The 26,122-nt window shown below is 40.5% G+C and overlaps 1 protein-coding gene across 2 annotated transcripts in view; it reads right to left on the bottom strand.

Annotated features, from left to right (window-relative positions):
• The window catches only part of LOC306965954 (zinc finger protein 609-like), a 76,005-nt gene that overhangs the window by 1,822 nt on the left and 48,061 nt on the right, over window positions 1-26,122 (bottom strand). For both annotated transcript variants that reach the window (XM_079560566.1, XM_079560567.1), the window contains exons 3-9: window positions 16,531-16,756; window positions 10,808-10,895; window positions 10,332-10,645; window positions 7,198-9,062; window positions 4,965-5,322; window positions 1,906-2,226; window positions 415-493 (exon numbers count right to left, since the gene is read on the bottom strand). In XM_079560566.1, the coding sequence (XP_079416692.1) occupies window positions 420-493; window positions 1,906-2,226; window positions 4,965-5,322; window positions 7,198-9,062; window positions 10,332-10,645; window positions 10,808-10,895; window positions 16,531-16,756 (3,246 nt within the window). In that variant the 3' untranslated portion in view covers window positions 415-419. The remainder of the gene's footprint in view (window positions 1-414; window positions 494-1,905; window positions 2,227-4,964; window positions 5,323-7,197; window positions 9,063-10,331; window positions 10,646-10,807; window positions 10,896-16,530; window positions 16,757-26,122) is intronic.

Below are 26,122 nucleotides of genomic sequence, written 5' to 3'. Positions count from 1 at the left end.
GTCTTTTTTTTAATGGATTTTTGTCTTTTTTTTAAATGGATTTTTGTCTTTTTTTAAATGGATTTTTGTATTTTTTTTAATGGAAATTTGTCACTTTTTTTGATGGATTTTTGTCACTTTTTAGATGGATTTTTTTAAAGGCAACAAATAATCGTTTGAATAATCGTGATTTCAATTATGACAAAAATAATCGTGATTATTATTTTTTCAATAATCGAGCAGCCCTAGTAGAACTAAATACAGATCACAGACTTGTCTACAGAACCCTCACGAACTATGAAACATCTCAGAGACAATACCCACCTCTTCCACTGGAGGGCAGTGTTGGAACAAAGCTGTGGATGTACTTTTCCACATTTGTGCCTGTTTTCTGAGTGGTTATTGTTAAAAGAAGCTTGAGGATGGGTTTCTTACCGTTCTCACCTCCGAGCCGGCGGATACATGGACGGAGCAGACGCCTGCTGACTGGCGACGATGGCTGAGGATGAGAGGCCTGAGGGAAACACACACACTTTAGACGCTGGACTTAATGTGCTCTTGTGTTTCTTCTTCTGTGTCTAAACCATCTGGAAACTTTATCCTTCAGCGCATAAGCTGCTTCTCACGGACTCGTTCTTAAACACGTCCTTTCACACCCGTCACAGCCAGTATTTAATTAACTCCCGCCTGAACCGAGCACGTTTTCTCCAGTTTGGCTTTAAACCAGTCCAAAAGCTTCTGGAAGAAAGGTGTGAAAATAGCGACAGAGCTGAGACGAAAATAATGATGGAAATGTGACAAAAAAGTGACGAAAAATAGATGAAAAAGTGGCAAAAATGTCACAAGAAATTGACAAAAAATTTACGAAAAAATGACAAAAATCTGACAAAATGTGACAAAAAAATGACAAAAAAATGACAAAAAAATGACAAAAATATGACAAAAAAATGACAAAAATGTGATTAAAAAATGACATAAAAATGACAAAAATGTGATAAAAAATTGATGAAAAAAGGACAAAAATGTGACAAAAAAAGGACAAAAATGTGATAAAAATTTGACCAAAAATTGACAAAAATGTGATAAAAATTTGACCAAAAAAATGACAAAAATGTGATCAAAAAATGACAAAAAAATGACAAAAAAATGACAAAAAATTGACAAAAATGTGACAAAAATATGACAAACATGACAAAAATGTGATAAAAATTTGACCAAAAATTGACAAAAATGTGATAAAAAATTGACCAAAAATTGACAAAAATGTGATAAAAAATTGATTAAAAAATGACAAAAAAATTGACAAAAATTTGATTAAAAATTGATGAAAAAATGACAAAAATGTGACAAAAAAAGGACAAAAATGTGATGAAAATTTGACCCAAAAATGACAAAAAATGACAAAAATGTGATTAAAAAAATGACAAAAATGTGATTAAAAAAATGACAAAAAAATGACAAAAATGTGATTAAAAATTGACAAAAAATGACAAAAATGTGACCAAAAATTGACAAAAATGTGATTAAAATTTGACCAAAAATTGACAAAAATGTGATTAAAAAATGACAAAAATGTGATTAAAAATTGATGAAAAAATGACAAAAATGTGACAAAAAAATGAGTTACAAAGATGATTTGAATACCCAACAAAAAAATGATGGAAAAAAAAATGTGATGACGTGAGGAAAAAGATCCTCTCGGTTCAGGCGGGAGTTCAGAGCTTAAGCTTCTGTTGGAGTTAGCTAGTTAGCTGTAGCATAAGCAACAGCTCGGATTCTACTCAGAAAATACAGCACGGTATCGGATTGGCTAATCTGCTACATCGGCATCACCAAACACAAATATTATTATGCATAACACCATAGACTCAACTCTACATTCCCCATAAAGACAAACCGCAGCGGCCCCATGACTGAAACACTGACCTGAGGCGTATGGAAGCTCGTACTGTCCCGACAGCAGGGGGTATCCCAGGTGATGCGAGGGGATGATTCGTTGCGAGGGGGAGGAGCGCGGCTGCCGGTCGCCCTCCCTCTCCCTGTCCCGCTCCCTGTCCCGCTCGTGTCCCGGCTGCTTGTCCTGGATGGAGGGGGACTTGCTCTTGTACTGGCTGGCGTGCTGCTGCAGGAGGTCCAGGGCTTTGGCCTCTCCCGACGGCTTCACGTTGGGGCTGGAGCGCGAAGCCTTCTCCCCCTCCTCGCCCTTCGCGCCGTACGGGAACGAGTAGCCGGGCGGCAGGTACGAGCCTGGAAACGGACCGACGGGTAAAGGTCAGCTCACGCTACGCGACTTTTAGGCCCGGTTTTGGACGCATGGGTGATTTTACCGACACAAATGTGAATGACAGAGTGATATAAAGACAGGAAAACACCGCCGCGCCTCCTTTTTTTTACTTCTCTGTTAAACCAGCGGCACAAACGACTCATTTCATGGCCACAGCCCCACACACGAAACAGCACAACTTTATATCACCAAAAGTTCACCACAACCACCTTTTCCAGCTACATTTCAACCACGAACTAGGGCTGTGCAATTAATCGAAATTCAATTACGATTTCGATTACAACAGTAAACGATTACAAAATTAGCATAATCGCAAAAAAACGATTATAATTTTTTTTTTCAATTTTTTTTTTTTCTTCAAATTTTTTTTTTTTCTTCAATTTTTTTTTTTTTTCAATTTTTTTTTCACATTTTTTTTCTTAATTTTTAATTATTGGATTTTTGTCACTTTTTTGATGGATTTTTGTCTTTTTCTGCTGGATTTTTGTCTTTTTTTAATGGATTTTTGTCACTATTTTTGCTGGATTTTTGTCACTTTTTTGATGGATTTTTTTAAAGGCAACAAATAATCGTTTGAATAATCGTGATTTCAATTATGACAAAAATAATCGTGATTATTATTTTTTCAATAATCGAGCAGCCCAACAACGAACAGAGTTTAGCGGCTCTTACTGAGTTTGGAGACGAACTGTTTAGCTTCACCTCGATGCTAACGGCGGCTAGCCTCCCCGCTTTCTCCTCCGTCTCCTCCATGTCGTCTCCTTTTCTTATTAAATCCACTGAAACACGTCCCGCTTCTTCCTGTCGCCAACTTTTATCTCCATTTGAAAGAAGTATAGCCCGGTTAAAGCTCCGTAGTAGCAGTAAGCTAGCGCTGCGGTGTTGTGACATTGTTGACACCGTTGACCAATCGGGACACACACGTTTTCCCGCGCTCACAAACACAGGCCTGTCTTTGCGGATTTGGGGTCAGTTTTCGAAACCTTGCAGTAATCTTCACTTTACTGCGCGGATTTCGAACTACTCCTGGTATTATTACGCCTCACAATATAGTCCCCCCTTTTATCCGCTTAGAAAATCCACATTGTTTAATTTTGCGTCTATCTTGACCTGTTTTGGAGCTATAGAGGAGAGAGGCTAAATGCTAACGCCGTCTGCGCTGTGTTTCCTTTATTCAAGCGATTTTAAGTCATTTATCTAATTTAAGATGGACATTTTCCCAGTGTATATGATGGACAACACTGGCATATGTAGAAAGTGATGCTTTACTTCAATTGCTTCGATTGGAGGGTCCGGCCCTTGGAAACCGGGCCCTCCACAGAGCCTTACCAGTATAGTTTAACAAATACCCAGCCCTACCCCTCTCCACAGGGGGCGTCAAACAACCAGAAAAACACAGGTCTGAGGAGGCTTTGAGGATGAGGAGGGGAACGAGCTTACACAGAGAAACAATAAGCACTAACATAGAAAGAAGTGTGTTAGTGAATGATGGAGGTAGGGCTGTGCAATTAATCGATAATTCGATTACGATTTCGATTACAACAGTAAACGATTACAAAATTAGCATAATCGCAAAAAAACGATAATAATTCTTTTTTTTTTAAATTTTTTTTTTTTTTGTTTCAATTTTTTTTGTTTTCACTTTTATTTTTCTAATTTTTAATTTTTGGATTTTTGTCACTTTTTTGATGATTTTTTGTCTTTTTTCTGCTGGATTTTTGTCTTTTTTGATGGATTTTTGTCACATTTTTTGCTGGATTTTTGTCACTTTTTTGCTGGATTTTTTGTCTTTTTTCTGCTGGATTTTTGTCTTTTTTCTGCTGGATTTTTGTCTTTTTTTTTTATGGATTTTTGTCCCTTTTTTGCTGGATTTTTGTCACTTTTTTGCTGGATTTTTGTCACTTTTTTGCTGGATTTTTGTCACTTTTTTGATGGATTTTTGTCACATTTTTTGCTGGATTTTTGTCACTTTTTTTGATGGATTTTTGTCACATTTTTTGCTGGATTTTTGTCTTTTTTTTTTAATGGATTTTTGTCCCTTTTTTGCTGGATTTTTGTCACTTTTTTGATGGATTTTTGTCACTTTTTTGCTGGATTTTTGTCACTTTTTTGCTGGATTTTTGTCACTTTTTTGCTGGATTTTTGTCACTTTTTTGCTGGATTTTTGTCTTTTTTCTGCTGGATTTTTGTCACTTTTTTGATGATTTTTTGTCTTTTTTTTAAATGATTTTTTGTCTTTTTTCTGCTGGATTTTTGTCTTTTTTGATGGATTTTTGTCACTTTTTTGCTGAATTTTTGTCACTTTTTTGCTGAATTTTTGTCACTTTTTTGCTGGATTTTTGTCACTTTTTTGCTGGATTTTTGTCACTTTTTTGATGATTTTTTGTCTTTTTTTTAAATGATTTTTTGTCTTTTTTCTGCTGGATTTTTGTCTTTTTTGATGGATTTTTGTCACTTTTTTGATGGATTTTTGTCTTTTTTTAATGGATTTTTGTCTTTTTTTGATGGATTTTTGTCACTTTTTTGATGGATTTTTTTAAAGGCAACAAATAATCGTTTGAATAATCGTGATTATTATTTTTTCAATAATCGAGCAGCCCTAGATGGAGGCTTAGAGGAGGACTGGATCTATCAGAGGCAGAGGTTTGGATGACTGGCCTGATGGACCCGCCTTGGCCTCACCTGGGTAGTTCTGCCTCACCTGGGTAGTTCTGCATCATGACGGAGGGCATGCCCCTGTAGCCCGGGTGGCTGGGCTCGTAGGCCTGGGTGTAGTAGGGGCCGTGCATGTAGGGCATGTACTGGTGCTGGGGCAGGGGCGAGGAGAACTGCATGTGGGGGGCGCGAGGCTCTTTCCCGGACGGCCGCAGCTCGTCGGGGGCCGCCGTCCGACTCTCCCCGTCTTTAGGCTCCTCTTTCAGGGCGCCCTCCTTCACCCTGGGCCGCTCCTCCTTCACCTTCCTGTCGCGCTCCTCCTTCCACCGCTCCTCGTCCTGCGGTTTGGGGGCGTCCGAGTATTTGTTTGGGTAAACGTAGGGCCACAGCCGAGAGTCGGGCTCCTGGGAACAAAGTACCAAAAAAAATAAAAATCACACTGTGTCTGCAAACTTTAGAATCACAAGAGTCAATCCCGGCCATAAGTTTTCTTCCTTTTCACGTCCACAGTGAAGTGCAACACAAAAACATAGATACAGCCGAGTACATAGTTTAGTTACTACACGGTTCGCGTAGCTCCGGTTTATATCCAGGGGGTCGTGAGTTCGAGTCAGATGATTCTCTATGATGGTTCAGTTGTTTGACTTGACATCAACAGGTTTAAAAAAAAGACTAAAATATGCCTGGTGCTAACCTGGTCTTTCCAAACCCTTGTACACTGGAAAAAGTATTTAACTAGATCAGTATAAACATCTCAATTTGAGCACAATAACCCACATTTTAGTTGTTTTGACTGGTTAAGAAGTTGTTGGGCTTTTGTCCTGGATTATTTCACTTGTTCTGAGATGTTTCTGACTCGTTTCGATACATTTCGTCCTTATTTCAGGTCATTTTCTTTGCCAATGGGGAAAGAAAATTGCTCTTATCTCAATGGCAATTTTACTTTCTTATTTAAAGCGAGATTTACCTTAGAACTGGTCTGAAATGTCCTCAAACAAGCAAAGTAAACTTGGTCCGATCAGGAAAAGTGTCTAAATGAGTGAAAACCGCTCAAAACAAGATACATTTCCTCAATTCAAGTCATTTAAGCCAATGCTTGATATTTACTTTTTGTAGTGTGCTCATTTTGTTTCGCACAAGGGTCTAGATCTCCACAATTGAGCTCCGTTATCAGGTGGGGGGGGGGGTGAACTCCTTTGAAACGATTGGATCTGAAAAGTGCTGTCGCTAGCTCTTTGTGATTTTTGCGTATATGTAGGGAAATAATTGACCGGAGTTTAAGGATGGCTAAGGCCGGGCTCGCCTGGTGCTGCATTATTGTCACAAGCAATGGTCAGTTCATATTCACGAATACTTCTTATTAATTCTCATTCAATTGTTTCTATTGTCATGAGCTCTCAGCTGGTTTGCTCAATCCTGACAATTTGGTTCACATTTCTGAACGAGAATAAATGAGCTCAGTGTGGAGTTCACTTGTTCCCTGCTGCAACGCTTTTTCCCCACCAGATGGCGCCTACAAGCCCACCAACACACTGATACAGTCGTGACACAATTATACTTTGAGGTATCGACCCATCACTAGCTTTATACGGATACTTTAATGCTTTTTAATGCCATTTCAATGCCACAATAAAATGTTTTTAATGACGCAAATTCCAACCTGTGTTTAACCCCTTAACTCCCACCTGAACCGAGCACATTTTCTCCAGTTTGGCTTTAGTCCAAAAGCTTCTGGAAAAAAGGGGTGAAAAAGTAACAAAACTGAGACGAAAACAATGATGGAAATATGGCAAAAAAGTGAGAAAACATTGACAAAAAAGTGACGAGAAATGGATGAAAAAGTGGCAAAAATGTCAGAAAAATGTCACAAAAAATTGCTACAAAATTGACAAAAAAAAGACAAAAATGTGAGAAAAACATGACCAAAAAATGACAAAAATGAGACAAAAAAATGACAAAAATGTGAGAAAAAATTGCTAAAAAATGGATGAAAAAAGTACAAAAAATTGACCAAAAAAAAGTAAAAAAAATAAATAAAATAAAAGACAAAAATGTGACAAAAATGTGACAAAAATGTGACAAAAAATTGATGAAAAAAAAAGACAAAAATGTGAGAAAAAAGTTACAAAATGAGTAGAACACCCAACAAAAAAAATGATGGTAAAAACCTGATAACGTGAGGAAAAAGATCCTCTCGGTTCAGGCGGGAGAGCATTAAGGAACTACCTCTAATCCTTCCACTAGAGTAAAAACAACAAACCCCGCCCCGCTCCACTCACCTGTCTGTACCACAGCGCCGGCTCCACCCCCGCCGTCCTTCCCGCCTCCGCCCCCGCTTTCCCCTCCTCCTTCCCATGATGCCCTGCTTCGCTCAGCTTCATCTTCAGCCCCTCCTGCTGCTGCTGCTGCTGCTGCTGAGCCCCCGCCTGCTTCGTCTGCTGCTGCTCCTCCCCTTTGCTCATGATCACAGACTTCCCCTGCTCGCCGCCGCCGCCGCCGCCCTCCTTCCCCTTCGCCGCCTTGGAGCCCAGGTCCGTCAGGCTGGGCGCCCGGGACAGCGTGGGCGGCACCGTGGCCTTCACCTCCTGCTTGATCTCCGGCTTCTTGCCCTCCTGCTGCCGCTGCCGCTCCTCGTACTGCTGGCGGTAGGCGGCCGGGTTGGCGGCCGGGTTGGGGCTCTGGGACGCCAGCAGGTGCGCGTGGTAGGCCTGCTCCGGCGAGTACGAGTACGGGGGCACGTAGTACTGGTTGTAGTACAGCGGCTGGGCGTACATGTTGGGCCGCTGCTGGATCACAGACTGTTGCTGTTGTTGCTGCTGCTGCTGCTGTTGTTGTTGTTGCTGCTGCTGTTGTTGTTGTTGCTGTTGTTGTTGTTGCTGCTGAGGCCCTGAATCCACCTTCCTCTCGTCCGGCGGCTCCGTTTTCAACTTCACCTCCTCCGCCTCCAGCTCCTCCTCCTCCTTCTTGATCTTGACGACGCCCTCCACGTGCGCGGGCGGGTTGGCCTGCGCCCCCGGGCTGGGGTTGGGGTAGCTGGGCGAGTAGTACGCCTCGTAGTTGGGGTAGTACTGCGGGTCTTTGGCGGGGTTCTGCGGCGGGAACAGCGTCTTCTTCGCCGCTTCCCTCGCGCCCTGGTCCGGTTCCGTTTTCACGGTTTTCACGCCCTCCTTGCCCTCGCCGCCGCCGTCCTCCCCCGCGTCCGAGATGTCCGAGTACGCCGGGCTGCCGGTTTTGACCGAGGCGTTGTCGGCGCCGTTCTGGTTGGCGTGCGCGGGGTTCTGCGGCGCCCCCGGCTCGCCGCGGCTCGACACGCCTATGGACGGGCTGGGGGCGTTGTCCGAAAAACTATAAACCTTATCGGCCTCGGCTTTGATGCTCGCTAACCGGCTCTGGTGCGGGTCGGAGGAGCCGTTGAGCAAGGCGTCCTCGGCGTACGGGCTCTTCCCCTCCTCCGGCCGTTTGGCTTTGGGACTGTCCCCCTCCTTCCCCTCGCGCTTCTTCTTCTCCTTCTTCTTCTTGTCCTTGGCGAGCGCCGGGCTCGTGGCCGGGTCCACCGCGGGCTTCGGCTGCGCGTTCTTCAGCTGAGGGCTCTTCGGGACGGACTGCACCACCGTGCCCATCGCGGGGGACGCCGCCTGGAGGTTGTAGTTCGACGGCGCGCCTTGAGGGGGAGCCGTGGAGGCGGCGGAAGCGGGACGCCCCGGTTTCCCCCCTTTCAGCTTGTCACTTTTCGACGCCGTTTTCTTCGCCTTCCGCTCGTCCATGCCGTCGTTGCTGGCGTCGTCCGTCAGACACCCGGCCTCCTCGCCGCCGTCCGTCACGTCGGGCTCCGCCTCCCCCGCCGCCTTCTTCTTCCCCTTCTTGGCGGACGGGGACGGCGCGTCGAAGCCCCGGCCCTTGGGGGTGGTGGAGCGCGCCGGGGAGATGGCGGCGCCGTTGCAGGACGCGCCGTCGGGGTGGAGGGAGGGGTCGTCGCCGTACTCGCTGTCCGCGTCCTGGTCCAGCCGCACGTCCTGGTCGTTGTGGGCGCGCGCCTGGTGGTACTTGAGGCCGTTGATGTGCTTGTATTTCTTATTGCAGTTGGGATGGGGGCAGTCGATGAGGACGGGGGACGGGCAGGTCCGGTCCACGGCTTCCGATTTACCTACAAGGAAGAACGTTTCCTTTGTCAGTTGATTTTAAAGCCACACCGGGTAACTTTTCACCTCAGAAATACAATAAAATACAAGCATTTATTTCAAAGACACTTATTCTATGCTATTCTGCTTTTGTCAGTCACATAGCACCAGTCTATATCACACAACAATGATGACAAACCTTCTGTTGGTCTGTCAATGCAGTAAATTAGAATAACTGCCTTGTATAAAATGTCTCTCTCAAAATGGCTGCAGTGAATGTCTTGAAATCGGCCTCTGTCTCTTTAAACTCTTAACTCCCGGCTGAACCGAGAGCATTTTCTCCAGTTCAGCTTTACCCAAATCCTGTAGGTCAGTGTAACGCCTCAGTTGAAAGCTAAGATCTACAAAACTCATCTAAATGGATCTTTTTTCCTCACGTCATCAGATTTTTCTATCATTTTTTGGGGGGGTTTTCAACTAATTTTTCGTAATTTTTTGTCACTTTCTGTCATTTTTTTTGTCACATTTTTATTTGTTTTTGGTCAAATTTTTTGTCATTTTTTCGTCACATTTTTGTTTAATTTTTGTCATCTGTCATTTTTTTTGGTCATTTTTTCATTGTTTTTTTGTCAAGTTTTTATCACATTTTTGTCATTTTTTTGTCACATTTTTATCACATTTTTGTCATTTTTTGTCACATTTTTATTTGTTTTTGGTCAAATTTTTTGTCATTTTTTCGTCACATTCGTCATTATCTGTCATTTTTTTGGTCATTTTTTCATTGTTTTTTTGTCAAGTTTTTATCACATTTTTGTCATTTTTTGGCACATTTTTGTCATTTTTTTGTCACATTTTTATCACATTTTTGTCAAGTTTTTATCACATTTTTGTCATTTTTTTGTCACATTTTTATCACATTTTTGTAATTTTTTTGTCACATTTTTATCACATTTTTGTCATTTTTTTATCACATTTTTGTTATTTTTTTGTCAAATTTTTGTTTGATTTTGGTCAAATTTGTAGTCATTTTTTCTCAATTTTTCGTCACTTTTTTGTCACATTTCCATCTCATTTCCTCTCATTCTCGTCTCAGTTCTGTCGCTATTTTCACACCTTTTTTCCAGAAGCTTTCGGACTGGGGTTCAGGTTCAGGTGGGAGTTAAGGGGTTAAAGCACTTTCAGGGTTTTTTAAAAGCATTATTGCACATTTGCATCACATTGCGACACATTTCTCAGCTTCCCCTAACACAGAACAGGCCTCTGACATTCCGGTCTAATCTCTATCCCGGACTGACCCTGGGAGTTGGTCCTCATGCGCTTGGACGCCTTGGTGTCCTCGGAGCTGGACGTGGGCTCCATGTCCGAGGCGGGCTTGGTTTTCCTCTTGGCGGCCGAGGGGCTGGCCTTGGCGTCCTCCACCCCCGGCGTCTGGCTGCCTCGCCGGCCCTTGCTGTTGGCCGCCGCCCCCCTGGTCTTGCTGTTCCCGCTGGCCTTGCTGTCCGAGGAGTTGCTGTTGTCGTTGAGGGGCGTGTTGCTGCCGGGACGCATCCGTTTGCCCCGGCCGCGGCCCGTGCGCATCTCCACGTCGCTGGTGGGAGAGTCGCAAAACCTGGAGGAGACGCCGCGGATTAGAAGCGTTGAATCACCTTTATTTGGCTTTGCTGCGACCTTGGAAACGACTTCACATTTTACATTTACTACGCCTCATGCAAAATACACAGTTGTAAGATTTATAACAGTAAAATATCCATGAATATGAAAGTGTTTGTACCTGGGGGGGGCCCAGTCGTGTCGGGTGCAGTCCAGAAGAGTCCCCACATACGTTTTGTTCCTCCAGGTGACGTTCACCACCAACATACCTGCGCAAAACCAAGAGAAACATGTCAGTACATTTTAGGGCTGCTCGATTATTGAAAAAATAATAATCACGATTATTTTTGTCATAATTGAAATCACGATTATTCAAACAATTATTTGTTGCCTTTAAAAAATCCATCAAAAAAGTGACAAAAATCCAGAAAAAAATGACAAAAATCCATAAAAAAAAGACAAAAATCCAGAAAAAAAGTGACAAAAATCCATAAAAAAAGTGACAAAAATCCATCAAAAAAGGGACAAAAATCCAGCAGAAAAAAGACGAAAATCCATCAAAAAAGTGACAAAAATCCAGCAAAAAAGTGACAAAAATCCATCAAAAAGTGACAAAAATTCAGTAAAAAGTGACATAAATCCAGCAAAAAAGTGACAAAAATCCATCAAAAAGTGACAAAAATTCAGTAAAAAGTGACAAAAATCCAGCAAAAAAGTGACAAAAATCCATCAAAAAAGTGACAAAAATCCAGCAAAAAAGTGACAAAAATCCAGCAAAAAAGTGACAAAAATCCAGCAGAAAAAAGACGAAAATCCAGCAAAAAAGTGACAAAAATCCAGCAGAAAAAAGACAAAAATCCATCAAAAAAAATAACAAAAATCCATCAAAAAAAAAGACAAAAATCCAGCAAAAAAATGACAAAAATCCAGCAGAAAAAAGACGAAAATCCATCAAAAAAATGACAAAAATCCAGCAGAAAAAAGACGAAAATCCATCAAAAAAGTGACAAAAATCCAAAAATTAAAAATTTTAAAAAAAAATTATAATCGATTTTTTGTGATTATGCTAATTTTGTAATCGTTTACTGTTGTAATCGAAATCGTAATCGAAGTACATTTTATTTTATAGCGCTTTTCAAGACACTCAAAGACGCTTTACAAAAAACAAGAATAAAATCACACATAAAATGAGCGCATTGAAACAGAGGGCAGTTACTCGACATTCAAAGCCTTTTTAAAGAGGTGGGTTTTTGAGTTCTCTCTTGAAGGTGGAGGGGGGTCAGAACGGGCAGTGAGTTCCAGAGTGTGGGGGCGGCGATGGAGAAGGCTCTGTCTCCCCAGGTTCGGCGCTTGGTCTTACAGGGGAGGGGCCCAGTCCTCAAGCTTTTAACCTCTAGGCCCAAGATGATTTTGAGAAGATGAATCGCACATTAAAGCAGCACTAAGTAACTCTTCCCCCTAGAGGCCACAAGCGCAACTGCAGGTGTCGCAGCAAGTTGCGATTTTTAAACTTATTAATCGTCTTGGAGAGTAAATACTACACTGACAGGAAAGGCGAAGGGACAGAGGGATATTGTTCATCCAATGATACACGCTCATCAAGCAGAGGAGACTGTAAAATTCCATTTAGAAAGACTTCTTTTGGACAATCTGCCTCCTCAGTACGAGCAGCTTGATCCCAACTGAACTGAGGAACCTGACCTCACTCCACACTTTTAGAAACTCTGTGAAGAAGTGGCTTTTGGACAATCAGACATGTGAACACAACATGGTCTAGAGTCACCACTGATGAATGTCTTGCTGTGTGGAAGATTGTGGTGTTTTGTGTTTTGTCCCTTTCTGATCTTTTATCTGTGAACATGTACCTACTTTTTACATATTTAATGTTGTCATTCATCCTTCACTGTCTCTTTATGTCTCTGTGATGGTGTTTCTCTGTATGTTTGTGCCTGTGTTTGTCCGTCTGTCATGACATCAACCTGCCATGGAATGACGGATGAAAATGAGCCTATATGTCTAAGTCGTTCTCCTCTCAGACTTTACGCACGAGTTACACATTTCTGTTGCAAAATTCGTGTTCCATGAATGTGTTCAGATCATGTTTAGTTTAGATCCATTTATCCTGCAATGTCACATTTTCCCTAACATAAAAAATATGCAGCTTCTATATGGGCTATGTAAATGTCTTTAAAAAATGCTTATAATGACAAATGGACAATATCATTGTCCATCACGATGGTTCACTGTAAACATCGTCAACGGCCAATTAAGGGAACATCGCCCAACCCTAGGCAAGGATGCTGTGATCATTTTGATTTAGTTTTTGTTTTAGTCAAATAATTTTGTCTTGTTTATTGACTAAAAATGTTTACCAATTAAAACACGAGGCTCTTTCAAACTGTCAGCCATATGGGACTCAATAAAAGCCTTCTCTGGATCAGAAGCTGCAAAACGCTGCTTGTTTTGTGAAAATCTGCCTCATATCTAATCAAAAACCTGCTGTGAAGATGTTTCAATTAGATGTGGCTCAAAGACTAACAAACATCCTTGAGTTTTGGTCAACATAGAGCAGGAATCTGAAGGTACCGGAGACTTTTAGTTATTTTTTCTTTAATAATGTCTCAAAAGAACGTGTAAACTGGCCTTGCCCTGTAATACGGTGGCTTATAACTTGAGCACCTGATCTAAACCTTTTCAGTGAGTGATGGTTTGTTGAGGACAGGAAGTCAGACAGCTTAGTCATGGTCAATGTGTGACAATGATTAAACAGTCCATTCACAAACACCGGCTGAACCTTGCTCCCGCGAAGTTGTGAAATGTTCTTCTCGTACCGATAAAGAACTGGGATGTTAGCAAAGAGTTTGTTGAACTGTGACTGAATTTAAAGGGGGAGTATTTTTGTCTTTTTGTAAGTATTTGGTAAAGTCAAACACAGCTTTGTCACTGCTTAACACTTTGTTGCCTCTCTCTAGGCCCCTCTCTGGCCCCTCCCTGGCCCCTCCCTGGCCCCTCCCTGGCCCCTCTCTGGCCCCTCTCTGGCCCCTCTCTGGCCCCTCTCTGGCCCCTCTCTGGCCCCTCTCTGGCCCCTCTCTGGCCCCTCTCCGGCCCCTCTCCTGCCCCTCTCTTGCCCCTCTCTTGCCCCTCTCCGGCCCCTCTCTTGCCCCTCTTTTGCCCCTCTTTTGCCCCTATCTGGCCCCTCTTTTGCCCCTCTTTTGCCCCTCTCCTGCCCCTCTCCTGCCCCTCTCTTGCCCCTCTCTTGCCCCTCTCTTGCCCCTCTCCGGCCCCTCTCCGGCCCCTCTCTTGCCCCTCTCTTGCCCCTCTCCGGCCCCTCTCTTGCCCCTCTTTTGCCCCTCTTTTGCCCCTATCTGGCCCCTCTTTTGCCCCTCTTTTGCCCCTCTTTTGCCCCTCTCTGGCCCCACTCTGACCCCTCTCTGGCCCCTCTTTTGCCCCTCTTTTGCCCCTCTCTGGCCCCTCTCTGGTCCCTCTCTGGCCCCTCTTTTGCCCCTCTTTTGCCCCTCTTTTGCCCCTCTCCGGCCCCTCTCTGGCCCCTCTCTTGCCCCTCTATACTTCAGTATAGAGACACAGATCCAGGTATGTTTTTGGTGAAAGAACCACTTGGTAACATGGTAAAAACCTCCAAAAAGTTGGGCACATTTTCTCCAGTTTGTCTTTAACCAAATCTAAAAGCTTCTTGGAAAAAAAGTGTCAAAAACGAGATGAAAGACAGGATGAAAAAGTTACAAAAAGGTGACGAAAAAGTGATGAAACCGTGACGAAAAAGTGTTGATAAAGTGACGAAAAAGTGAGGAAATAGTGACGAAAAAGTGAGGAAATAGTGATGAAAAAGTGAAGAAATAGTGATGAAAAAGTGAGGAAATAGTGATGAAAAAGTGAGGAAATAGTGATGAAAAAGTGAGGAAATAGTGATGAAAAAGTGAGGAAATAGTGACGAAAAAGTGAGGAAATAGTGATGAAAAAGTGAAGAAATAGTGATGAAAAAGTGAGGAAATAGTGATGAAAAAGTGAGGAAATAGTGATGAAAAAGTGAGGAAATAGTGATGAAAAAGTGAGGAAATAGTGACGAAAAAGTGAGGAAATAGTGACGAAAAAGTGAGGAAATAGTGATGAAAAAGTGAAGAAATAGTGATGAAAAAGTGAGGAAATAGTGATGAAAAAGTGAAGAAATAGTGAGGAAAAAGTGAGGAAATAGTGATGAAAAAGTGAGGAAATAGTGACGAAAAAGTGAGGAAATAGTGATGAAAAAGTGAGGAAATAGTGATGAAAAAGTGAGGAAATAGTGAGGAAAAAGTGAAGAAATAGTGAGGAAAAAGTGAGGAAATAGTGAGGAAAAAGTGAAGAAATAGTGAGGAAAAAGTGAGGAAATAGTGACGAAAAAGTGAGGAAATAGTGATGAAAAAGTGAGGAAATAGTGATGAAAAAGTGAGGAAATAGTGATGAAAAAGTGAGGAAATAGTGATGAAAAAGTGAGGAAATAGTGATGAAAAAGTGAGGAAATAGTGATGAAAAAGTGAGGAAATAGTGATGAAAAAGTGAGGAAATAGTGACGAAAAAGTGAGGAAATAGTGATGAAAAAGTGATGAAATAGTGATGAAAAAGTGAGGAAATAGTGATGAAAAAGTGAGGAAATAGTGATGAAAAAGTGAGGAAATAGTGATGAAAAAGTGATGAAATAGTGATGAAAAAGTGAGGAAATAGTGACGAAAAAGTGAGGAAATAGTGACGAAAAAGTGAGGAAATAGTGATGAAAAAGTGAGGAAATAGTGATGAAAAAGTGAGGAGTGAGGAAAAAGTGAAGAAATAGTGAGGAAAAAGTGAGGAAATAGTGAGGAAAAAGTGAAGAAATAGTGAGGAAAAAGTGAGGAAATAGTGACGAAAAAGTGAGGAAATAGTGATGAAAAAGTGAGGAAATAGTGATGAAAAAGTGAGGAAATAGTGATGAAAAAGTGAGGAAATAGTGATGAAAAAGTGAGGAAATAGTGATGAAAAAGTGAGGAAATAGTGATGAAAAAGTGAGGAAATAGTGATGAAAAAGTGAGGAAATAGTGACGAAAAAGTGAGGAAATAGTGATGAAAAAGTGATGAAATAGTGATGAAAAAGTGAGGAAATAGTGATGAAAAAGTGAGGAAATAGTGACGAAAAAGTGAGGAAATAGTGATGAAAAAGTGATGAAATAGTGATGAAAAAGTGAGGAAATAGTGATGAAAAAGTGAGGAAATAGTGATGAAAAAGTGAGGAAATAGTGATGAAAAAGTGATGAAATAGTGATGAAAAAGTGAGGAAATAGTGACGAAAAAGTGAGGAAATAGTGACGAAAAAGTGAGGAAATAGTGACGAAAAAGTGAGGAAATAGTGACGAAAAAGTGAGGAAATAGTGATGAAAAAGTGAGGAAATAGTGACGAAAAAGTGAGGAAATAGTGATGAAAAAGTGAGGAAATAGTGATGAAAAAGTGAGGAAATAGTGATGAAAAAGTGAGGAAATAGTGATGAAAAAGTGAGGAAATAGTGACGAAAAAGTGATGAATAAGTGACAAAAAACGTGTGACAAAATGCGGCAACAATGCATGAAAAAAGATCCTTCTACATCAGCTTCGTAGGTCTTTCAGATGAGGCGTTACTGAGCTTTTAGATTCGGGTAAAGCTGGAGAACATGTACCTGGTGAAGGCGTGGGGTTAAGAGGTTTTAACACACTGCCTTTAAGACACACTGCCTTTAAGACACACTGCCTTTAAGACACACTGCCTTTAAGACACACTGCCTTTAAGACACACTGCCTTTAAGACACACTGCCTTTAAGACACACTGCCTTTAAGACACACTGCCTTTAAGACACACTGCCTTTAAGACACACTGCCTTTAAGACACACTGCCTTTAAGACTCACCGTCCTCCGTCTCCTGCCACACGATGCCCTCCAGGTTGACGCTGGTGCCCGGCTCACAGGGGCCCAGACACTCGGGCTCCGTGCCCAGCGAGGCGTCCGCCGTGTTCACCGCCACCGAGCGCGTGCGGACCATGATCTGCTCACAGGGGGACGAGATCTCGCTGTTCCCCACCGCCGCCAGCAGGTGGAGCGGAGGGGGCGCGGGCGTGGAGGCCGGAGACTCCATCTGCAACACACAAGAGAGGGGGGGGTTAGGAAAACAAAGCTAATCACGGGCTAAAAGCTAGAGCCGCAGCTAGAGGGAGTTTGCAAATGAGAGCTTGAAAAACGTGCTAGGGAGAATTTCTCTTTCATTTTGACGGCCGGGTTTATAAAAAAATCCGTCATGAGCTGTTTTTATCCTTCATGAATTAATCTCGTATTATAAGCATTTTTAACCTCTTAACTCCCGCCTGAACCGAGAGGATCTTTTTCCTCACGTCATCAGATTTTTTTTCATCATTTTTTTGTTGGGTATTCAACTCATTTTTGTAACTTTTTTGTCACATTTTTTGTCTTTTTTTTGTCATTTTTTAATCACATTTTTGTCACATTTTTGTCAATTTCTTGTGACATTTTTGCCACTTTTTCATGAATTTTTCGTCACTTTTTTGTCAATTTTTATCAATTTTTATCAATTTTTTATCAAATTTTTATCAAATTGTTGTATTTTTTTTGTCACATTTTTATCACATTTTTTGTCATTTTGTATCACATTTTTATCACATTTGTGTCACATTTTTGTCATTTTTTCGTCCATTTTTTGTCAATTTCTTGTGATATTTTTGCCTCTTTTTCATAAATTTTTCGTCACTTTTTTGTCAATGTTTTCTCACTTTTTGGTCACATTTTTTGTCATTTTTTTGTCTTTGAAAGACACCTTGGAAAGTAGGGCTGCTCGATTATAGAAAAAATAAAAATCACGATTATTTTAGTAATAATTGAAATCGCGATTATTCAAACGATTATTTGTTGCCTTAAAAAAACAACTTTATTTTATTTATTCATTTTTATTATTATTTTAAAAAACAACTATGGAATACATTTTCTTTGGACAATAAAAGCTTTTTTTTTTTTTATATGTTCACGTTTCTAAACTAATCTTATAAGAGATACCTGCCCCCTGCTGGCCAGCCCTCACACCTGTCCAACAGAGCCGCGCGGCCTGATGACATCATCACACAGCGCTGATGTTTTCATGTCAAACCAAAGCCTGAGCCTTTAGTGAAATGTGAAGGGAACAGAAACAATCATCAAGTAATAAGAGTTTGTTTGAGCTCCTTGATCTGCTCCTGAAGAAGAGTTTTAGACTTTTCTACTAAACAAAACCAGTGTCTGAGCAAAGGATCGAGGCTTCTAAACAGCTGTTCTCCTTTCAGCACAAGGTGAGCTCTTAACAGCGGCGTTATCTAAGAGTTAGGTATAAAAAATATTAGTACGATATTATTTACAGTTCTGTCAAGCTGGTGTTTCAGCTGATCAGACGCATCACACAAACCGCGCAGGACGAGCGGGAGGGCATCCTTAGTAATCGCTTGTTCTCGATGATGCTATTTTTGTGATATCGTCTAGTGTAATAATCGAAATCGTAATCGAATTTCGATTAATTGCACAGCCCTATTGGAAAGCACTGTCCTCATCCAAGCTCAGAAAATCACTGAGAATCCATCACATTTTGTGAACGGTGAAGATGAAATTCTCCCTTCAGGAAGACGGTACAGAGCTCACAGTTTCAAGAACAACAGATACAAGCTCTCATTTCTCCCCAACTCTGAGTCTCTTTTAAACAAACTGAAGGATAAAGAGCAGGTGAAGAGGCGTCAGAACTGAGATGAACTCAATTGTTTTATTTTGATGTACTGGCTGCACTGACTTACTGAATTGTTTTATATGAATGGTTGTACTGTATGAGTGACAGCTGCGGGAAATGAGCCCAAGACAAATTTCCTCATTAAGGACAATAAAGTTTATCTTTGTAGAAGGTTCATACTGTCTTCTTAGGTTAAGTCTATTACAGTTTTGTTTCTTATAGTAGGACAGAAGGTTTAGTTTACCAGCTTGACTAGTTTCAATCACTTCCTGTGATTTTCCTCAGAAGCGACACTTGGGACAATGTCAGGGTCATCCGTGCCGAAAGTAACAAGTATCACCGCTGGATCAGAGAAGCCATCGAGATCAGGAAACGTGCAACAACATCTATGAACCGGGACGAGAGAGCCACACCTTATCCCACACTTGGGACGCCGTCCTGGAGAAGGCCATGTGCGCTGCCTACGACACGACACCTCCACCACCAGGTGTCGCTTCTGAGGAAGATCACAGGAAGTGATCGAAACTAGTCAAGCAGGTAAACTAAACCTTCTGTCTTACTATAAGAAACAAAACTATAAAGTTTATCCATCCATCCATCCAAATCCCCTCTCAGAGCGTCAGACTGATACACAAGAGTCTGAGCCCCACAGTCAAGGCTCTGACAGAGACAGTCCGACTGTACAGCCTGACCCAGAATGATAAACAACGATTTAATGTTATCCTCTAACAGTCTGAATACACCCTTAGACTTCAGGGAATTGGGGGATATATATCGTGGCTTCTTATGAAACAGATATTGCATCACCAAATATTGCGATACAATATTTTTATGCGATCTGTTGTACAGTCCATCCGCTTCACAGATACTTTCCCTCCACGTTCATTCCCAGACCGCCTTCGTGATGATCATGTGACCTGATGGCGTTTCCAGTTGATTACGTTTGTGTCACTACAGTCTGATTGGAGGGGCTGGTCCCAAAGAGGCTGTAACCATAGCAACCCTCATGCACCCCTTTCACCTGATCTGTCCCGGGACGTGAACCCTCCTCAGAGACAAAGCAGACGAGACGAGCTACAGGGCTGAGCGCAACATCACAGAGCTTTCCAATTGTGAACACCCAAAATAGTTATCCAGATTTTTCACCTCTTAACCCCCACCTGCACATTTTCTACAGCTCGACTCCAACCAAATCTAAAAGGTTCTTGGAAGATGTGTCAAAATAGCGACAAGACGACGACGAAAACAAGGATGAAAAAGTCACAAAAAAGTAACGAAAAAACAAGAAAAAATATACAAAAATGCGAAGAAAAAATGACCAAAAAAATGACAAAAATGTGATGGAAAAAAAGCAAAAAGTCAGGAAAAAAAATGCCAATAAAGTCACAAAAATGTGTAGAAAAAATGACAAAAAAATGACAAAAATGTGATGAAAAAAAGGCAAAAAAATGACAAAACAGTAACAAACAATGACAAAAATGAAGAAAAAAAAGAGACAAAAAACTAACAAAAACTGATAATAATGTGATGAAGAAAATGGCAAAATGTCATGAAAAAAATGCCAAGAAAGTGAAAAAAATGCAAAGAAAAAAATTACAAAAAAATTACAAAAATGTGATGAAAAAAGGCAAAAAGTCATGAAAAAAAATGCCAATAAAGTAACAAAAATGCGAAGAAAAAAAGACAAAAAAAATGACAAAACAGTAACAAACAATGACAAAAAAATGAAGAAAAAAAGAGACAAAAAACTAACAAAAACTGACAATAATGTGATGAAGAAAATGGCAAAATGTGTGACGAAGATGTAAAGGCGGGGGGTTAAGAGGTTAAAGCCCTTTTGAGCACAAAATTTGGCAGCAAGAGGAGCCCCAGTCAAAGCCCTCACCAGCTCCAGGGCAGGGACGACACACATGTCACGATCCGATACGTATCGCGATAAGGTAGGAGCAATAAGTAATATGTTTACCGTGTTTTCCGGACAATACGTTGCACTTTTTACCCTGATCACGGGCTAAAATGAGAGCTTGAAAAACGTGCTGCCGGGAGAGGTTGTAGTGATTTGGAGTGAGATGGAGAGTTTGGTATGTTCTTTATGCTATAGTTTTCTGAACTGTTTATGTGACTTAAACAAACCAGGCTCCTGTTTAGTTTGTTGTTTATGCTTCATGTAGCTAACCATCAATGTGTTACGTTAGCATATCGTACACCTATTCAGCCTGTTGTCCTTTTCTTCATTAGGCATTTTTTGGTTGGTGTGTCTTATACCCCGGAGCGACTTGTAGTCCGGAAAATGCGGTACCTTAAAGGGGGGTATTCTGCAAAATGGACTTTTTCCAGCTTTCCATCATGTTATTCTGTCACTCCCTCATTAAAAACATGGCTGAAGTGTTGCCTTGGCACATTCACGTATTTCTGAGTAATCTGTAAAGACTCTGATGGCGGCCATTTTAGGGATAGGTTTGCCTGAGTCCTCCTAGGAACGCCCCCACCTCCTGGAGACGCCTCCGAGCTTTGGTCACCAGCCGAGTAACCAACCACTGCTCCTCAGCAGAACCCCCTCCCCACTGATGCCACAGACAGCGTGTGGAGGGGGCGTGTCTAAAGGCTCAGAGGTTCTTAAAGAGACAGAGGCCTATTTCAAGACATTCACTACAGCCATTTTGAGAGAGACATTTTATACAAGGCAGTTATTCTGATTTACTGCATTTACAGACCAACAGAAGGTTTGTCATCATTGTAGTGAGATATAGACTGGTGCTATGGGACTGAAAAAAGCAGGATACCCCCTCTTTAACACAAAATGTAACAAAGTGCTGTGTAACTGTTACTGGGAAACAAAGTGCAGGATAAAAATGCCTCCAAACAAGTATATTTCACACTTGTTATTGCAGCCCTTTGTCCCAGCCTTACTATTTAATTCTTACAGCCATAGGTTCTCATTATAAAATGTCAAATATCAATGCTGAGGAACTAAGCCACATTATGAATAATCCACTTTAAAAAAAACGTGAACAATTTGCTTTTTCATCAGATTGTGTCAGAACAAAGTGCTATAGAACAGATACAGACGCATCACGTCATAGAAGGGGGCGTGGCCTCGCCGCGGGGGGAAATAGAATCTTTTGGGAAACACAATCTTTCACTGTTTTTAGCCATTTTCTGGTGGAAAATAAACTCACTTATCTCATACAAATAGTCCAGTGTAAATCGGGTCCATATGGATGTTTTCTCACAGCAGAGTGAAAAAACTGCAGTCAGAGGAAGCGCGAGCTAGCTTTAGCATTAACATGATGCTAACATGTCGCTTCATGTTAGCATTCTCCGTTTTTTTATGTATTTATGGGCATTTTGCTCCTCTCCATGTCTTTTTATTTAGTAGAAAACTATAACTCAGCGTTTGTTGAAGTAGTCTTTGAAAAATTAGAGAAATTGTTTTCCCCCTTCACTGTTTTCAAACATGACCATATATGGGCGATTCCAGAGACGCCGTGGCTGTATCCGAATGTCCACCCTCGTCCCTAACCCCTCATTCACTACACAGGCCGCACTATATAGTCACTGATTCTGTTGGCGATTCGGACACAAGACACGACTTTCTCCGCGCTGCAGCTGCAGATATGTTTTTTTTTTAAGTTTTTTTATATGAATTTATTTATTGTTACAAACGTTTATTTTATGAAAGAGAACGACTGTTTTGGCACTTTTACAGGCGTTACTATCATCACACAAAAAAGGAGGAAAAAAAAACCCTCTCCAGCGTGAGCTCAGAGACGCCGACAGTCGGTCAGAGCCCGGTGTCCGAACACCAGCAGATTGAGTGACCACATCTGCTAAAAGTTCAATAAACTCCGGGAATAAAGTATTTCTAAGATAAAGACCAACCAGACTCATGAGACAGTGGAATATTTATGATAAATACGAGTCAGATACGCTTTTACTTCACATGGATTTTACATGAATGGCTCTGATTATTCGAGAGGAAGCTGTCTGTCATTTAACAGCTCAAGCTAAAAGGTTAGCAGCTAACGTTAGCATGAAGCTATCGGTCATTTAACAGCACAAGCTAAAAGGTAAGCAGCTAACGTTAGCATGAAGCTATCGGTCATTTAACAGCTCCAGCTAAAGGTTAGCAGCTAACGTTAGCATGAAGCTATCGGTCATTTAACAGCTCCAGCTAAAGGCTAGCAGCTAACGTTAGCATCTTTTCACCGTAACCGTTTATATTTAGGTCGTTTATTCATGAGAAACACAAACAGTCGACTGAAACAGCTGATTTACTTCAGTCGTGTTTAGTTCAAAGACCTGTCTCTGTCAGGCTCTTCTCCCACTCTCGCAATGCATTGTGGGAAATATTGACCATCAATGCTCAGTACTTTTCGAGATGCATTGTGGGAAATTTTGAGTGGACGACTTTTTTTCTCTCTGGACATTCGGACACCCCTACAACATGTGAGCACTATAAAGTCACTATATAGGGAATAGTGTGGACATTCGGACACAGCCCATTTGTTTATTATGGGAAAAGCCCGCTGGAAATCCCATGATGCTTAGCAAAACAACCTTACAGTCCTGAACTCCACATCAGGACCAAAACAAGGCTGAAACTGGACTAAAGTCGGATCATCAATCATGACTAAAACAAACCTTTTGCACATTTTTACAAGTTACAACTATCGTTTTATGTCGTGTAAATCTCAGACGGAGAAACACTTAGCCCTTTATATCCCATAACAAAAATCCCGCAGTGTGGTTTTAAATAAATCACACACTTCCCACCAAGTCTTCAAGCAAAACTCGTGTTCTCGTGCTCATCCACCAACCGCAGAAAACACCAGAGCTCCTTTCGGTCCCGCCAACTACTCACCGAAAGACAATCATTTAAGCTTCCGACCACTTCAGTAAATCACATTTTCTACCACAGAGCCGTTCCTTAAAGCAGATCTGTTTCCTCCCCTCGGCTGCTGTTCCCAAACCGATCCGATCGCACATGTTTTTAACTCTGGGAGAGCGAGAGGGAGCGAGAGGGAGCTGCTTCCTGCTTCGGTGGCTGTCGTCGTAGCAACGGGAGAAACAAGCCCCGAGCTCCCGTCGCTTCTTTTACACAAAAAAAAAAAAAAAAGGCAACATGTCTGCCGCCACCGCCGCTGGGAATGCTGGGAAACCCCCCCGTAAGACCTGATAATGCGCCTCTGTTGCAAAAGAGCCGGGGCTTGGTCTGGATGCTGCGCTGTGATTGGTCGATGGGTTAAGACCAGAGAAGTAAAGACGTTAAGGTGAATACGAGGTACGATATGGAACAGAATATGTAATTGTGACGTGTGCTTTTCATCAAAGTGAACATAGGGCTGTGCAATTAATCGAAATTCGATTACGATTTCGATTACAACAGTAAACGATTACAAAATTAGCATAATCGCAAAAAAACGATTATAATTTTTTTTTTTTTCACTTTTTTTTTTCTAATTTCTAATTTTTGGATTTTTGTCACTTTTTTGATGGATTTTTGTCTTTTTTTTAATGGATTTTTGTCAATTTTTTGATGGATTTTTGTCTTTTTTTTAATGGATTTTTGTCACTTTTTTGATGGATTTTTGTCTTTTTTTTAATGGATTTTTGTCACTTTTTTGCTGGATTTTTGTCTTTTTTTTAATGGATTTTTGTCACTTTTTTGATGGATTTTTGTCACTTTTTTGATGGATTTTTGTTACTTTTTTGATGGATTTTTGTCACTTTTTTGATGGATTTTTGTCTTTTTTTGATGGATTTTTGTCTTTTTTTTGATGGATTTTTGTCACTTTTTTGATGGATTTTGTCACTTTTTTGATGGATTTTTGTCATTTTTTTTTTGTCACTTTTTTGATGTTTTTTTGTCTTTTTTCTGCTGGATTTTTGTAATTTTTTTGATGGATTTTTGTCACTTTTTTGATGGATTTTTGTCATTTTTTGATGGATTTTTGTCACTTTTTTGATGGATTTTTGTCATTTTTTGCTGGATTTTTGTCACTTTTTTGATGGATTTTTGTCTTTTTTTAATGGATTTTTGTCACTTTTTTGATGGATTTTTGTCTTTTTTTTTATGGATTTTTGTCACTTTTTTGCTGGATTTTTGTCACTTTTTTGATGGATTTTTGTCATTTTTTTTTTTTGTCACTTTTTTGATGGATTTTTGTCTTTTTTCTGCTGAATTTTTGTCTTTTTTCTGCTGGATTTTTGTAATTTTTTTGCTGGATTTTTGTCACTTTTTTGATGGATTTTTGTCATTTTTTGCTGGATTTTTGTCACTTTTTTGCTGGATTTTTGTCATTTTTTGCTGGATTTTTGTCACTTTTTTGATGGATTTTTGTCACTTTTTTGATGGATTTTTGTTACTTTTTTGATGGATTTTTGTCACTTTTTTGCTGGATTTTTGTCTTTTTTTGATGGATTTTTGTCTTTTTTTGATGGATTTTTGTCACTTTTTTGATGGATTTTTGTCACTTTTTTGATGGATTTTTGTCTTTTTTCTGCTGGATTTTTGTCTTTTTTTGCTGGATTTTTGTAACTTTTTTGATGGATTTTTTTAAAGGCAACAAATAATCGTTTGAATAATCGTGATTTCAATTATGACAAAAATAATCGTGATTATTATTTTTTCAATAATCGAGCAGCCTTAAGTGAACATGTGCTTATTTTAGGCTTTAAAAGGTTTTAAAAATGTAAATAATATAGACAGTAAGAAGTGACAGACTGGGCTGGTCAGGATTTTGAATTGGCCTGGAGTTTCCTCAGCAGTGATGAAAATAACATTTAGTTTCACCTTATGGCAGCTTGTTTATAGTTCTTGGTACTTTAACCCCTTAACTCCCGCCTGAACCGAGAGCATTTTCTCCAGTTCAGCTTTACCCCAATCCAAAAGCTTCTGGAAAAAAGGTGTGAAAATAGCGACAAAACTGAGACGAAAACAATGATGGAAATGTGACAAAAAAGTGAGAAAAAATGTATGAATAAGAGGCAAAAATGTCACAAAAATGTTAAAAAGAAATTGACAAAAAAATTGATGAAAAATGACAAAAATGTGGCAAAAAAATGACAAAAATGCGACAAAAAAACGACAAATATGCGACAAAAAAATGACAAAAATGCGACAAAAAAATGACAAAAATGCGACAAAAAAATGACAAAAATGCGACTAAAAAACGACAAAAATGCGACAAAAATGTGATAAAAAATTGATGAAAAAATGACAAAAATTGACGAAAAAATGACAAAAAAGTTACAAAAATGAGTTGAATACCCAACAAAAAAATGATGGAAAAAAAATCTGATAACGTGAGGAAAAAGATCCTCTCGGTTCAGGCGGGAGTTAAGAGGTTAACCTCTTAATTCCCGCCTGAACCGAGAGCATTTACTCCAGTTCAGCTTTACCCAAATCCTGTAGGCCAGTGTAACACCTCAAGCTAAGATCTACAAAACTCATCTAAATGGATCTTTTTCCTCCCGTCATCAGATTTTTTTTCCATCCTTTTTTTTTGGGGGGGGGGGGGTTTCAACTCATTTTTTTCAACTCACTTTGTCATTTTTTTTTTAAATCATTTTTTTTTTAAATTTTTTGGTCACATTTTTGTCAATGTTTTCTCACTTTTTTGTCACATTTCCATCATTGTTTTCGTCTCAGTTTTGTTGCTATTTTCTCACCTTTTTTCCAGAAGCTTTTGGATTGGGGTAAAGCCAAACTGGAGGAAATGTGCTCGGTTCAGGTGGGAG

This window comes from Gobius niger (genome assembly GCF_951799975.1).
Source record: "Gobius niger genome assembly, chromosome: 7".
NCBI classification, from domain to species: Eukaryota; Metazoa; Chordata; class Actinopteri; order Gobiiformes; family Gobiidae; genus Gobius; species Gobius niger.
The sequence above is the reverse complement of the archived record's forward strand: the minus strand, read 5'-3'. Positions and strand labels throughout refer to the sequence as shown.